Source organism: Schistocerca piceifrons, chromosome 6 (assembly GCF_021461385.2).
Source record: "Schistocerca piceifrons isolate TAMUIC-IGC-003096 chromosome 6, iqSchPice1.1, whole genome shotgun sequence".
NCBI classification, from domain to species: Eukaryota; Metazoa; Arthropoda; class Insecta; order Orthoptera; family Acrididae; genus Schistocerca; species Schistocerca piceifrons.
In genome coordinates this window covers 331379836-331392381 of record NC_060143.1, presented here as the reverse complement: position 1 = coordinate 331392381, position 12546 = coordinate 331379836, and the positions used below count along the sequence as shown (strand labels likewise).

Sequence of the window (12546 nt, the reverse complement as noted above, 5' to 3'; positions counted from 1 at the left end):
CTGATCTCAAGATGATCATTGATGATTAAAGCTTATTGTGAAAGAAAACAAACAAAAAAAAAAAAAGCTCTAGCAATCAAAGACCAGTGTACATACTGCTATCATGAATTGTGTTTGAAAGTAGCTCTTACTTCACTCCGGAAATAACTGTTCCCAGACCAGTACCAGAAGATCCAAAAACAGGTGCAGTAGTCCTGTAACGTGCCAAGGATTCTGCTGTTCCTTCCAGGGTTTGCTCAAATTCAAACTTACGGTATGTTGGTGCTGAGCTTCTGTTATTTTCCTGTTGGAACAGTGCAAGTGTTTAGTAATTATTATAATTTTTAGTTTTTTGTTTATTTCAATACAACATACTCCATTACACCACCTCTCCTCACCCTGCCAGCCAAATACTGGCAGTGAAATTTTTTTCCACCACCAAGATTAAAACCAGCTTATCCCTGTGTTGAGCACAACTGCACAAGTGTGTGTTAGCAACCTTGGCTATGGAGGCGGGTTTAGAATTTTCACTGAGACGCAGTAGGAGTAGGAAGAGAATGGAAGTTTAACAGAAAGGTGGAAATCATATCCAGTAGAAGCCAATGAAACAACAAATTTTTTAGTATTAATTGAACTTTGTGTTGTCAGCAGAGGGCTTCACAGTGAATACTTACAAGCAAGGCTATATTTTTTCAAATTTAATGAGCAAATTTTGCGGGACTAAGTTACATCCAGAAAAGAAAGCACAAATTCTCATTTTAAAAACGTAAACAGAAATATTAAATAATGATCACAAGAAGTCTAATTTACAGAACCCTTAAACCGAATGTAATCTCTAAACATTGTTATGGATGCAGAATTATATTTCAGAGCACCTATAAATTTCAATACTGAGAAACATAAAAAGCTTACATATTGGAATAATTTACAAAAGAACAATATGAAGATGGATGAATGAAGAAGAGTTACTTGTATTTTATCAAGAAGAATTACTTGTTTTTATTGCAATGCAGGATTTGTTATTCCACAGAACAAATACAAAAATGTGTATGACATTAAATCAAAAAATTATTGGTCAGGATGGACACATGACTCAAGCAGACCTACTGTACAGACACTTTTTCTTGGAAACAACAGGTCCCATCTTTTCTGTGCAAATTGCCTTTTAGGCGAACCAGTTCGGGTGAAAAGAATAGTGAATCTTACATTACTTGGAAGTTACTGGAAAAGGAACAAAATTTATTTAAAATGAAGAGAATAAATTAGTATCACCAAAAAGAGCTGCAAAATTCAAAATTTTCCATCTAAAAAAATATTTTATATTCTGTACTACACTAATGTTATAAAACAACTCTTCTTGGCATGTACCGCATCACTCAACCTAAGCATGTGGGAACTGCATTCGTTAGCGTAACTCGCATTTCCTTGCTGCCAGTAGCATTATTCAAATATAAACAGTTATTTCTGCAGTAAATTCATTTCTGTGGTGGTCTTCAGTTTGCATATGTTGTTTGTTCAGTAATAGCATGCTTTTCTAGCACCACTGCAAGGGAGTCAAGCACATCATAACACACTTCCTGTTGACAAAAGACTCTCAAAGTGGAAGTGGGAAAATGCAATTATCAGTTATTGTTAGGCTTTTTTATTTTTATGAGCAAGTGGAACAATGCATTTGGAGAAAACAAGTGTCTTCAGTGTGGAAAGGTGGTAGCAGCCATTTTGAATGGTTTGCTGAGAAGAAATACCTTCTTGAGCACAGAAACAGGGCCTCTTCGGAGTGTGTCACATCACCGAGGAAGAGTACTGAAATTCCTAGATTATATATACAAAAATATCAAGTGGATTGATACGAAGAAAAGGGAGTAGTTTGGTCAACTGGTTTGGAAGAAGTTGTGCTGTAATTTTGGTATAGGTTGTATCTGAGCACTGAGTAATTAATACTTGAATGACTAAACAGAAGCATTGGTGTTGGCAGCTAATTTAAAGTTAAGTATGTGAGAGCATATTAAATGAAGTGTGGATTGGTCAGTGTTATTGTTTCATTCAAGCAAAAATCTGGAGATCAGAGAAGGGGTCTGAGTATTCATTGTGGGAAGTTGTAGAATAAAGTAAGTTTAATAGGTCCAACACTAAAGAAAGTATGCAGTCACATATGCACCTGAGCAAGTAACATCACAATGGTCAGATATGACTAACCCACAAGCGTGACAAATATTCTTGGAAGATTGATAAGTAAAATCTTTGTTTTGGAACAATGTTTCGACCAGTTTTCTATGTGTTTCCCTCTGATGAAGTGTATGGGTACTGCCAGGGGCTGTTGTTTAGCCATTTCTGATCATACCATTCACTTCCTGGAAGTGCGCCAGAATGCCAACTGTGAGTGCTCAAAAGTGCAAGTACCAGGTGATGAAGGAGGACCACGCACTGACCAGGGAACAGTTCTGGGGAAGTTTTGTGCTCCATCAGCGACACAGAACATGAGGAAGACTTTAATGATATTGATTGCCACCTAAAAGGTGCTGCTGATATGCAAACATGTAGCAATAGCACTGTCCCAATAGGCAGTAATCATAGAAATATGTATCTTAGGAAATCCAAGTTAGTTGTTTGTTTACTCAGACAGTCATGGTTGCGATATCACAAAAACTTGCAAAACAAACACAATCTTAGAGCTACCAGCTATGTGAAACCTGGGGACCCTATGCACGAAGTTGTAAGGAACTTATGGTGTCATAAAGCTACACAAGAAACTTAGTTTTTGGTCATAATTGGTGATGCAAATGATGTCTATGGTGATGAACTAAAAAGTGCTGCCCATGACTTAAGGAAAGCCCTGGACACAGTGAGAAATGAAAGTGTAATAGTGACTCGAATACTGCACAGATACGACCTAATAGAAACGTCATGTGTAAATCAGGAATTTATTAAGGCCAACAGGCAATTTCATAAAATATGTAAAGTATACAGAAACACAAACTTCCTATATGTGCAATTCATGGAAAGGAAACTCTTCACCAGGCATAGTATGTATTTCAATATTCATGGAGAAAAGTTCATAGGTTTAGAATAAATGTGATGGCTGAAATTATGTGCACAAATAACAACATTGTGCCTATTATTGTACCAACTCATAACAGAGAAACCATTTCGTCACAAGTGAAAACACCTACAAAAATAGCAGCAGAAGAACAAACACAACCAACTGCAGTAACACCAAATACACCAGTAGAAACAATAATCGGGGCAGAAATGCCAACCACAGCATCCTTGTCAACAGCAGGATCACAGACAACAGTAACAAAAGTAATCCCAACAATAGTAGGAGCAATAGCAGACATGGAAATAACCACCCACAGGGCAGCAAGCTGACAGAAAAGAATGCCTCCTTCCCATCTGAAGGATTTTTTAACTGTGGGCATTATGAAAAAGAAGCCACCAAAATAAGTAACATTAAATGTCTAACAGTACTCCACCAAAATGTTCAGTGTGTAAAAAACAAAATGCAACAGCTGGAAGTCGAGTTACAATTCTTAGACAGCTTGGTTATATGCATCACAGAGCACTGGTGCAAAGAAAATGAAATCTTATATATTAAATTACTCTCATATGTCCAAGCCTATTTTTATTGCAGAAACACAATAATAGGTGGAGGATCATATATTTACGTTAAGAATGGTATTGAATTTAAAGTCAGAAATGATATTATCTTGTTAAGGGTAGACAAATACTTTGAAGTGTTAGCAACAGAGACAGCTGCTATAGATATGCCCAAGAAACTAACTATACTATTTGTATACTGTTCTCTCAGTGGTAATTTAAAGATATTCTTTTCAAAACTTATACAAAGCCTAGAACTAGCATAGACTCTTGAGACATAATATCCTTTTGTGCGGGGACTTTAACATAAATACAGCTAAAACAGATGACACCAGTAACACATTTCTGAATATCCTGCATAGTTTTGGAATGTCATCACTAGTCATCTGTGCAACAAGCATAACCACACATTCGTCATCTACCATTGACCACGTAGCTACAGATGTCGGCAGAGAAAACTGTGATGTACTTATTAAAAATCTGGGACTGTCAGACCATCTATGTCATTTTGTAAATGTAAAAGCTTGTGTATAAAAAGAATCCAAACTGTATGTATATAAAAGAGTCTACTCTTCATCAGCGTTGCAAGAATTTTCCCTACAGTTAAAACACATGAAAGTAGGGAAGGAGTTAATACAGAAACTAAATGAACAGGGAATTCTCCAATTTCATGTCTGAGTTTAAACTAAAATTTGAAGAAACATTCCTATTGGAACAACCACTGAAAATAAATGAATTACTAAAGGAATTAGAAAATCTGCTCAAACTTGTAAATACCTAAACTCCACTAAAAAGGATTTTTTGCACTACTACAAAAACTACAAAAGGATCTACAGGAGGATACTCAATACTGCAAAGAAATCAGCCAATGATAGGTTGATAAATTTAGGCAATAATAAAAGTAAAGCCACATGGATGGTAGTGGAACAAGAAACAGGAACTGTGAAGCACAGGCATACAAACACAAAATCAAGAACAAGAAAAACTTAGCAAGTAACCCAAAAGAATTAGCAAATTATGTGAATACCTACTTTAGCAGCATTGCAACAAAGTTGCAGAAAAATTTTCCAAAAAGTGTTAATTAACCAACACAGAAGCATATAGCTCACTCAATGGTATTGCTTCCAATTACTGAGGATGAAGCAGAAATCAGAAATGAGTCCTTGAAAACTGGTTGCTTCCCTGACTATCTGAAACATGCAAAAACTTCACTAGTTCACAAGAAAGGTGATGTAGTAAACATTGAGAACTATACAGACCAATAGCCCTATTGTCACCCTTTTCCAAAGTTATAGAGACAATAATGAAAAACAGGCTTATGAGCTATCTAAGCAAATTCAACATCCTCTGCAATGACCGGTATGGTTTCAGACCTCGTAGAGGCACAGAATCCACAATGCACAAAAACAGTTTTAGAAGCACTACATGAGAACAGCTATGTAACTGGACTTTTTGTAGACTTGTCTAAGGAATTTGATGAGCCTACAACAAAATTCTTAGCGTTGCATATTAACAGCCAAATGGAGTGGATTGAAACTGCTATGAAACTCTCATATCCACATCATGTTAGGCACTTAAAGAGTCCTTGCATCCTCATGCAGAGATGAATGTCTGAGAACTGTATACTTTAGTTATGTTCATTCAGTAATCAGTTATGGTACAATTTTCTGGGGATACAGTACTCAGAATTTACAAGCTGTATTTAAAACACAAAAGAGAGCGGTAAGAATTATAACAAAAAGCAGTAAGTGGGCCCACCATAGAGAACTTTTCAAAATGTTAGAAATTCTAACTGTTCCTTGTGAATTTATATTCCAAACCATAATTTATGTCAAGAAAAATATAGAAAATTATAGTACAAATAGCAGTTTTCATAACTATAGTACAAGAATAAGTCACTGTCTTCACCTAGACCAGAAAAATAAATATAAGATTCAAAATAGTTTCTTATGTGAAGGTATAATAAGCTATAATAAACTACCACTGAAAATATAAGAAACAGATAAAATTTACTGCTTTAGGAAAAATCATAAACTTTGTAGGAACACTGTTTTTTTTTTTTTTTACACTACACGTGAATTCTTTCTAAAAGTGATTGTAAATAACTTTATCTCACAATGTTTAACTATATGTAATGTTTTGAAAAGGAGCAAAAATTATTGTACGTAACTTATGTCTCACAATGTTTAACTACATGTAATGAAACACTGTATAAATATGTGAATGTACACAAACTGACAACATCCATACATTTTAATATGTCTGCAGATGGCTAAATAAATAAATAAATAAATAAACGCTGTATCCATTAAACCTCATAGACATTCTGTGCAAGGGAATCGGGCACATCAAGCTAATATCAATGATGGAACAAAGTACATCTGATAACTGTCACTCCGATTACACAAATGCATAGCTGAAGTAGTTTTTGAATGCAGTGATGGTCTGATCCTAACCAAAATTGATCATCTATAAGATGTACTGTTACAGTCTTTAACATTCATTACAGCTGTACTGCTCCATCTCCATAAAATATTTCTTATCATGATTTCCATTGCTAGTTTTGCCTCTGTATTTGCTATATTCTGAACTTTGATACTGAATTTTTGCTGGTATATTTTCTTAGAATCTGATGACACCCCTCAATACTGAATCAAGTCACCAATTAAGATTTTGCATAATTTAACATAATGTAAAATTATTTACAAGATTGATGTGATACTCCTAGCTAGGGTATCCTCAACACAAAATCATAACAAGGTTCTGTATACTTATATAACTTATTAACTTTTAACATTTTCTGTAAAATACACAACTGTCAGCATTCATTGTGTGGTGTTGTTCACCACAGACACTATGCTGGGTATGCCAGTTTCTAGTTCAGAGGTTGGCACCAGACATTCAGAGCTCTGCCACCAGAGGCAGCCACACAGTATCTGTGGCTGACAACCAATGGCTGGTCCAAGGACATGACTCCATCACTCATTGCAGCCGTGCTGCCATTGAAGAGTGTAAGAGGCCTCCACTAGCTATCTTCCTGCATATACTCATCTCCCTAGTGGTACTACAGCATTGATACAGAATTGGTCGCAGACTTGGATTATTCAGGATTGTACATAGTATTTGCCTGCACTTATGATTCATTGCAACCCAATGAAGTTAAGTAAATAATTTTTACCTAACTGTTGTTGTGTCTCTCATTCTCTGCTTTCTGTCTTATAACACATCACTATGGAATGTAACAAATCTGCTCCTTTGTCTGTCTGTTAATTGGTGGATTTGTACCTTGCTCAGACAGCAAGTCTGCAACATTTAAGTTAGTGTGTGTTTCTTGCAGATTCTTGGACAAGCATTGTGGTTGTCTGCCGCATTACTTTCGAGACTTTCTTTACAGCTCCACTGTTTAAATTTTGTTTCTATTCAGTGTCTCTTGTGTATTAAATCATGATCAATATACTGCAAGAAGTGTCTCTAAACTAAGTCATTCAATTGCAGGCTCAGCAAACTCAAAAGCTTATGGAAGGAATGACAAAACTGATGCAGTTCGGTGTCACTTTCAGCACCCCAATCAGTGCCACAACAAGCAACATCTATCTGTGCACCACAGTTCTGTGCATTCAACTGACAGCAGAAAGAATTGTTCAAATACCAAATTTAGCTCAACATCCATTTCTCTGCACATCATATTCAAGACAAGGGAATAAAACCACATTTTTTGGCAACACTTGGTGTCCTAGTATACAGGCTGGGATGAAAACTTTTTCCCATTGCCCGTCCAAAAAGTATAGACTGTGAGGATTTCATTGTTGCGTTAGACAAGACTTTCATGCACAAGTAAATGTGCTTGCTGCTTATTACAAGTTTTTTAGATTACATAGACAACCTCATCAAGTAATAAACAGAGGGTAGCTGATTTACAAGGTATTACCAGGTACTACAAGTTTCAGTGTGAATGTGGTAAATATTACAGCGAAACCCATGATTTGAGATGCTGTCACCCAGAATGTGTCTGACTTTAGAGTCAGGAAACAAATACTTAGGCATGGACCTATGTTTGAAGCAAGTGTTAGAATTAATTTAGCCGCAGGACTGTTATGATAGCACTGCAGTTGACTTTGATCCTCCTCATTTTTCTGTTTGTGAAGTGTGGTTGATAGTATACAAGTCACACATCCAATTCATGTGGTGTGTCACTCCAAGTCACAGCCAGGGTGACACTGTAGACTACAACACCAGCAAGCTAGCCAAACAGTGCGGGGTGTTCAATCTTGCTCTTATTGCTTCATGTCACAGAAGTGGCGAGCATGCCCCTGCCGTGATGCAAAGTATTACCATTGCAGAAACCATATACATGTCCAATCAGTGTGTTTCCAAATGCAGAAGTCATACAAACAATCTATTCCTTCATTGAAGTTTCAGTCTATATATGACTGGACCATACTTTCAAAGCCATCTAGTGCTAATAATGGTGTGAATTCAGTGTCCAAATCAGTCAAAAATTGACATGTCTAGAAGCATGGCTGTAATACGTTAAGGTCTATAACTGAAGCAGCAACCAGCCACAAGTATGATTTAAGAAGATTTATTTGTATCAAATCATGACCAGTTATGGATTTTTTACAAATTCATCTTCAGGTGGTTATTACACATTTAATTGTTTACCTGCAGGGGTCTTGTTTTGTATCCGTTGCTGGTCTGCTGCACTAGAATGGACAGAAACTTTCATCGCATTTCACATTTTAATAACATCAAAACCTTTTCATAAATGCCTTGATACAGGTCATAAGAAGTAAATCTATCATAAACATTATCAAACAGTGAACAGAAAAACTTTATGACTATCCTATGACTAACCAATAATGGATACAAAACAAAGCCCCAGTGAGAAAACAACAAAATGTGTAACAACCATCTGAAGATGGATTCCTAAAAAATCAAAATCCTAATAAATCGTAATAAACCTTGTTAAACTATACTTGTGGGTGGTTGCTGTTCCAATTATAAACTGTCCAAACCAGTTTCACAAAGGTCTCAGAACTCTTCTCCTATTCAGCAACATGCAAGCAAATTTTGTCAATTTACATATTGCTAATTGTAGTGTATGCATGCAGTTAGATACTGGGCTTCAGTGACTATTTTGAACAGACACACTTAGGAGCTGTTAGGAAAGCCTAAATTGTTCAATTTTCAGACAGATCTCTCAGCTTATAACAGTCATGATAGTCCACTTCTTGGAGTCTGTAGCCTGCCTGCCACTTTTCAAAATGTTACAAAGACAGTTTCATTCACAGCGTTGTGTTCATGGGCAGTTGAAACTTTTTTGGTATTGATTTGTTAGAACGTTATGGGATGCAAAGTAGGAACAACATACTTTCTGTGAATTTTTCTGTGCCTCGGGACAATGTTTCACAATTCTGTGCAGAATTCAGTGAATTTTTTTGGACAGATTAGGCAAAGCAATATATTTTGAGGCTCATATTACAATGAAGAATGCACAACCTCAAGCTAGTCAGTGGGCATCTCTGCAAGTAGCCATCAAGAAACCATCTGGCAAATTAAGATTGAGTACTGATTTCAAGGCTGACTGCTACAGTGTCTTCATGTATGAATTATTTAGATGATATTGCAGTTTCCTGTACTGCAGGGGAAGATCTCTCTAATTTGACAAGTTTATTTCAAGTTCTTTCTACTGCTGGACTCAAGTGCAACAAAGACATGTGTTCTTTTTCTCAAACTGAAATCAATTACTTAGACCATGAAATCAGTGCTCAGGCCACCCATCCTTAGCAATCTCATTTAACTGCCATTCATGACCTCCGGCACCTGCAGTGTAAGTGAACTTCAAGCTGTACTAGGAAAACTCGCTTACTACACTCATTTCATTCTGACAAGGGAACCTCCCCATCGCACCCCCCTCAGATTTAGTTATAAGTTGGCACAGTGGATAGGCCTTGATAAACTGAACACAGATCAATTGAGAAAACAGGAAGAAGTTGTGTGGAACTGTGAAAAAATAAGCAAAATATACAAACTGAGTAGTCCATGGGACACATAAGCAACATCATGGAGGAAATGTGCTTAGAAGCGCCGTGGTCCCGTGGTAGCGTGAGCAGCCGCTGAACGATGGATCCTTGGTTCAAGTCTTCCCTCGACTGAAAATTTTACTTTCTTTATTTTTGCATAGTTATTATCTGTCCGTTCGTTCATTGACATCTCTGTTCGCTGTAATAAGTTTAGTGTCTGTGTTTTGCGACCGCACTGCAAAACCGTGCGATTAGTAGACGAAAGGACGTGCCTCTCCAATGGGAACAGAAAACATTTGATCGTAAGGTCATAGGTCAACCGATTCCTCCACAGGAAAACACATCTGATATATTCTATACGACACTGGTGACGGCATGTGCGTCATATGACAGGAATATGTTGTCGACCCACCTAACTTGTACACTTGGCGAATGGGTAAAAAGATTCTTCTACCTTGCCCGATTTAGGTTTTCTTGTGGATGTGATAATCACTCCCAAAAAAGTGATGAAAACATAAGAGTTTGTCACATAAACTGAAAATAAAAAATTAAAATTTACACTTGTTGGAAGATTTGAACCTGGGACCTTTCGGTCCGCAGCTGCTCACGAGACCACGGCGCTCCTGCGTTCCTATTGTCTTTATTATTGCTTATCTTCCCCTAAACTACTCAGTTTGTATATTTTGTTTATTTTTTCACAGTTCTACACAACTTCTTCCTGTTTTCTCAATTGATCTGTGTTCAGTTTTTCAAGGCCTATCCACTGTGCCAACTTATGGCTAAATCTGAGGGGGGTGCAATGGGGAGGTTCCCTTGTGAGTATGTTGCAAATTGTGGCTCCTTTGCACAGATTAGGCAGGAAGAATGTCCTTTTCAAATAGTCTCAGGAGTGTCAAACTGCTATTCAAAAACTGAATGGCATTTTGTTGAATGATTGATGATTAATGCATTATGATCCTGCTAGACCAGTTGTGCTCTGGGTCAATGCTTCTTCATACAGAATTGGTCAGTGCTATTGCACAGAGTAGGACCTGTGGGTAGATCAATTGCTTTTGCATCTAAGTTCTTGACCAACACTCAGTGCAATTATTCCCAACTAGAGATGGAAGCTCTGCTATTATCTATGGTGTGACAAAATTCCACCACTATCTGTGTGGAAGGAAGTTTTACTTGGCAACAAATCACAAGCCACTTTCATTTTTGTTGAGCCCCTCCAGGCCAGTCCCACCGCGCACAGAGCAGAAGCGGCAACACTGGTCTTAGATATTGTAAAATTCCCAGTATGAAATTACCTACCAACTGACAGCCAAAGATTCCTATACAGAAACCCTCTCTCTCATTTACCAGTTGGCAACAATACAGTGTTTGACACATCTGAAGACTCTTGTTTCCATGTTCACGTGTGGGACCGTGAAACTCTCGATGGATTCTCCATCAATCATTGTTGGATTGCTCAGGTAATAGTTGCAGATCCCATTCAATAAATTCGCTTCAGTACATCCACATCAGTTAGCTACATACTGTCAAAGCTGTTCACAATCCAGATGTTCAATGATACTTTACATTTTGGCATGGCTTGTCTGTACAACGGGGTGTCCTTCTGCTTTACTTGGGTAGTGACCAATCACATGTGATAGTTCCACAGTCTCTACAAAAGGAAGTTTTTGTCTCTTGGACCAAGGGCATTGGGGCATAGTGTTTACAAAGGCAACTTGCCCAACACCACTGTACATAGATTGGGATGGACTCACAGATTGAACAGTTGACCTATCATTATCAAGCAGGTCTGGAGCAACAGGCTGCTCCATCTCTAAGGTTCTCTGATTAGCCCAAGACCTGCACTCCTTGGCAGAGACTACATTTTTATACTGCTGGTTCATTTTGGAACACCTATTAGCTAATGGCTGCATATTCTTACAGAAAATTCCCATTTGTGATGATGCAGTTGCCCACAATGGCGAATATCATCAAAGCTGCATTCAACATCTGAGAAGCACACCATTTCACTCATATGCTGACAGTGAAGTAGAATGCTTCATGACATTTAAGTAGAAAATGGACAACTTACTTGCCTGCCACTTGCATGAACAAGCTTTGGTGATGTTCTTGTCCTCATTCTGGTCCCAGCCATGCATTAACAAGTTGATTGCAAAACTGCTGCATGGATGCTGACACAGAATGATACTGCATCCACCGCAGTTTTCAGGACTGCTGCCACAGCACTCTAAATTTAATATAAATGCTAATGTCTTTCTCAGAGTTTTCAGCAGAAATGAACACTTGGAATGGGGTGTAATCAATCAAGTCTAGGGCTGCTCTCTTTATCTTGTACAGGGTTTGTCCAGGCTGTCCAGGCAGCATCAGTATCAGCTCTGCTCCTGTTAGCTGTGTGATCCTGCCACGCATTTCTTGAATTGAGACAGAGGCCTATAGGAGCTTGCAGTCCCAGCTGTCCTCACTTCCCTTTGGCTCCACACTGTATGGGGAACCAATAGCTGTTGACACAGCAGCATCAACACCACTACAGAGCTGGTATCTCTGGCTGCAGAGGTCCAGTCCTCTGCAACCTGCTGCTTTTATGTACACCTCCAAGAATCCACCAGTTACCATTGCATCATTGTCAGTTCAAGAAGATTTTCTGTCTCTGGATGCGATTTTGCATCCTATGAATGGTTTCTCAGCTGGCATTCATGGTCATTCACAAGGTGAATGCCAGGGTGTGCGTAGAGCTTGCCATCAACCAGTTTCAAATCCTGGCCCCTCAGTAACACGGTGTCCAGACATCGCCCTCACCATCATTACCAGCCAAGCCAGTACACATCGGTGGTGAGAGGTTTTGGGGGTGGGAGGGAATGTGTTGTCATTCGCCCCACACCTAACAGGGTGTGTTGGTTCCCAGTTCAGAGGTTGGCATGCACAATACTGATGCCAGAGGCAGCCACACAGT

At 38.2% G+C, this 12546-nt stretch overlaps 1 protein-coding gene across 1 annotated transcript in view; it reads right to left on the bottom strand.

The window, feature by feature from the left end:
* Positions 1-12546, bottom strand: part of LOC124802759 — a 428511-nt gene that overhangs the window by 18780 nt on the left and 397185 nt on the right. The window contains exon 32 of the mRNA XM_047263751.1: positions 132-283. Coding sequence (XP_047119707.1) covers positions 132-283 — 152 coding nt within the window. The remainder of the gene's footprint in view (positions 1-131; positions 284-12546) is intronic.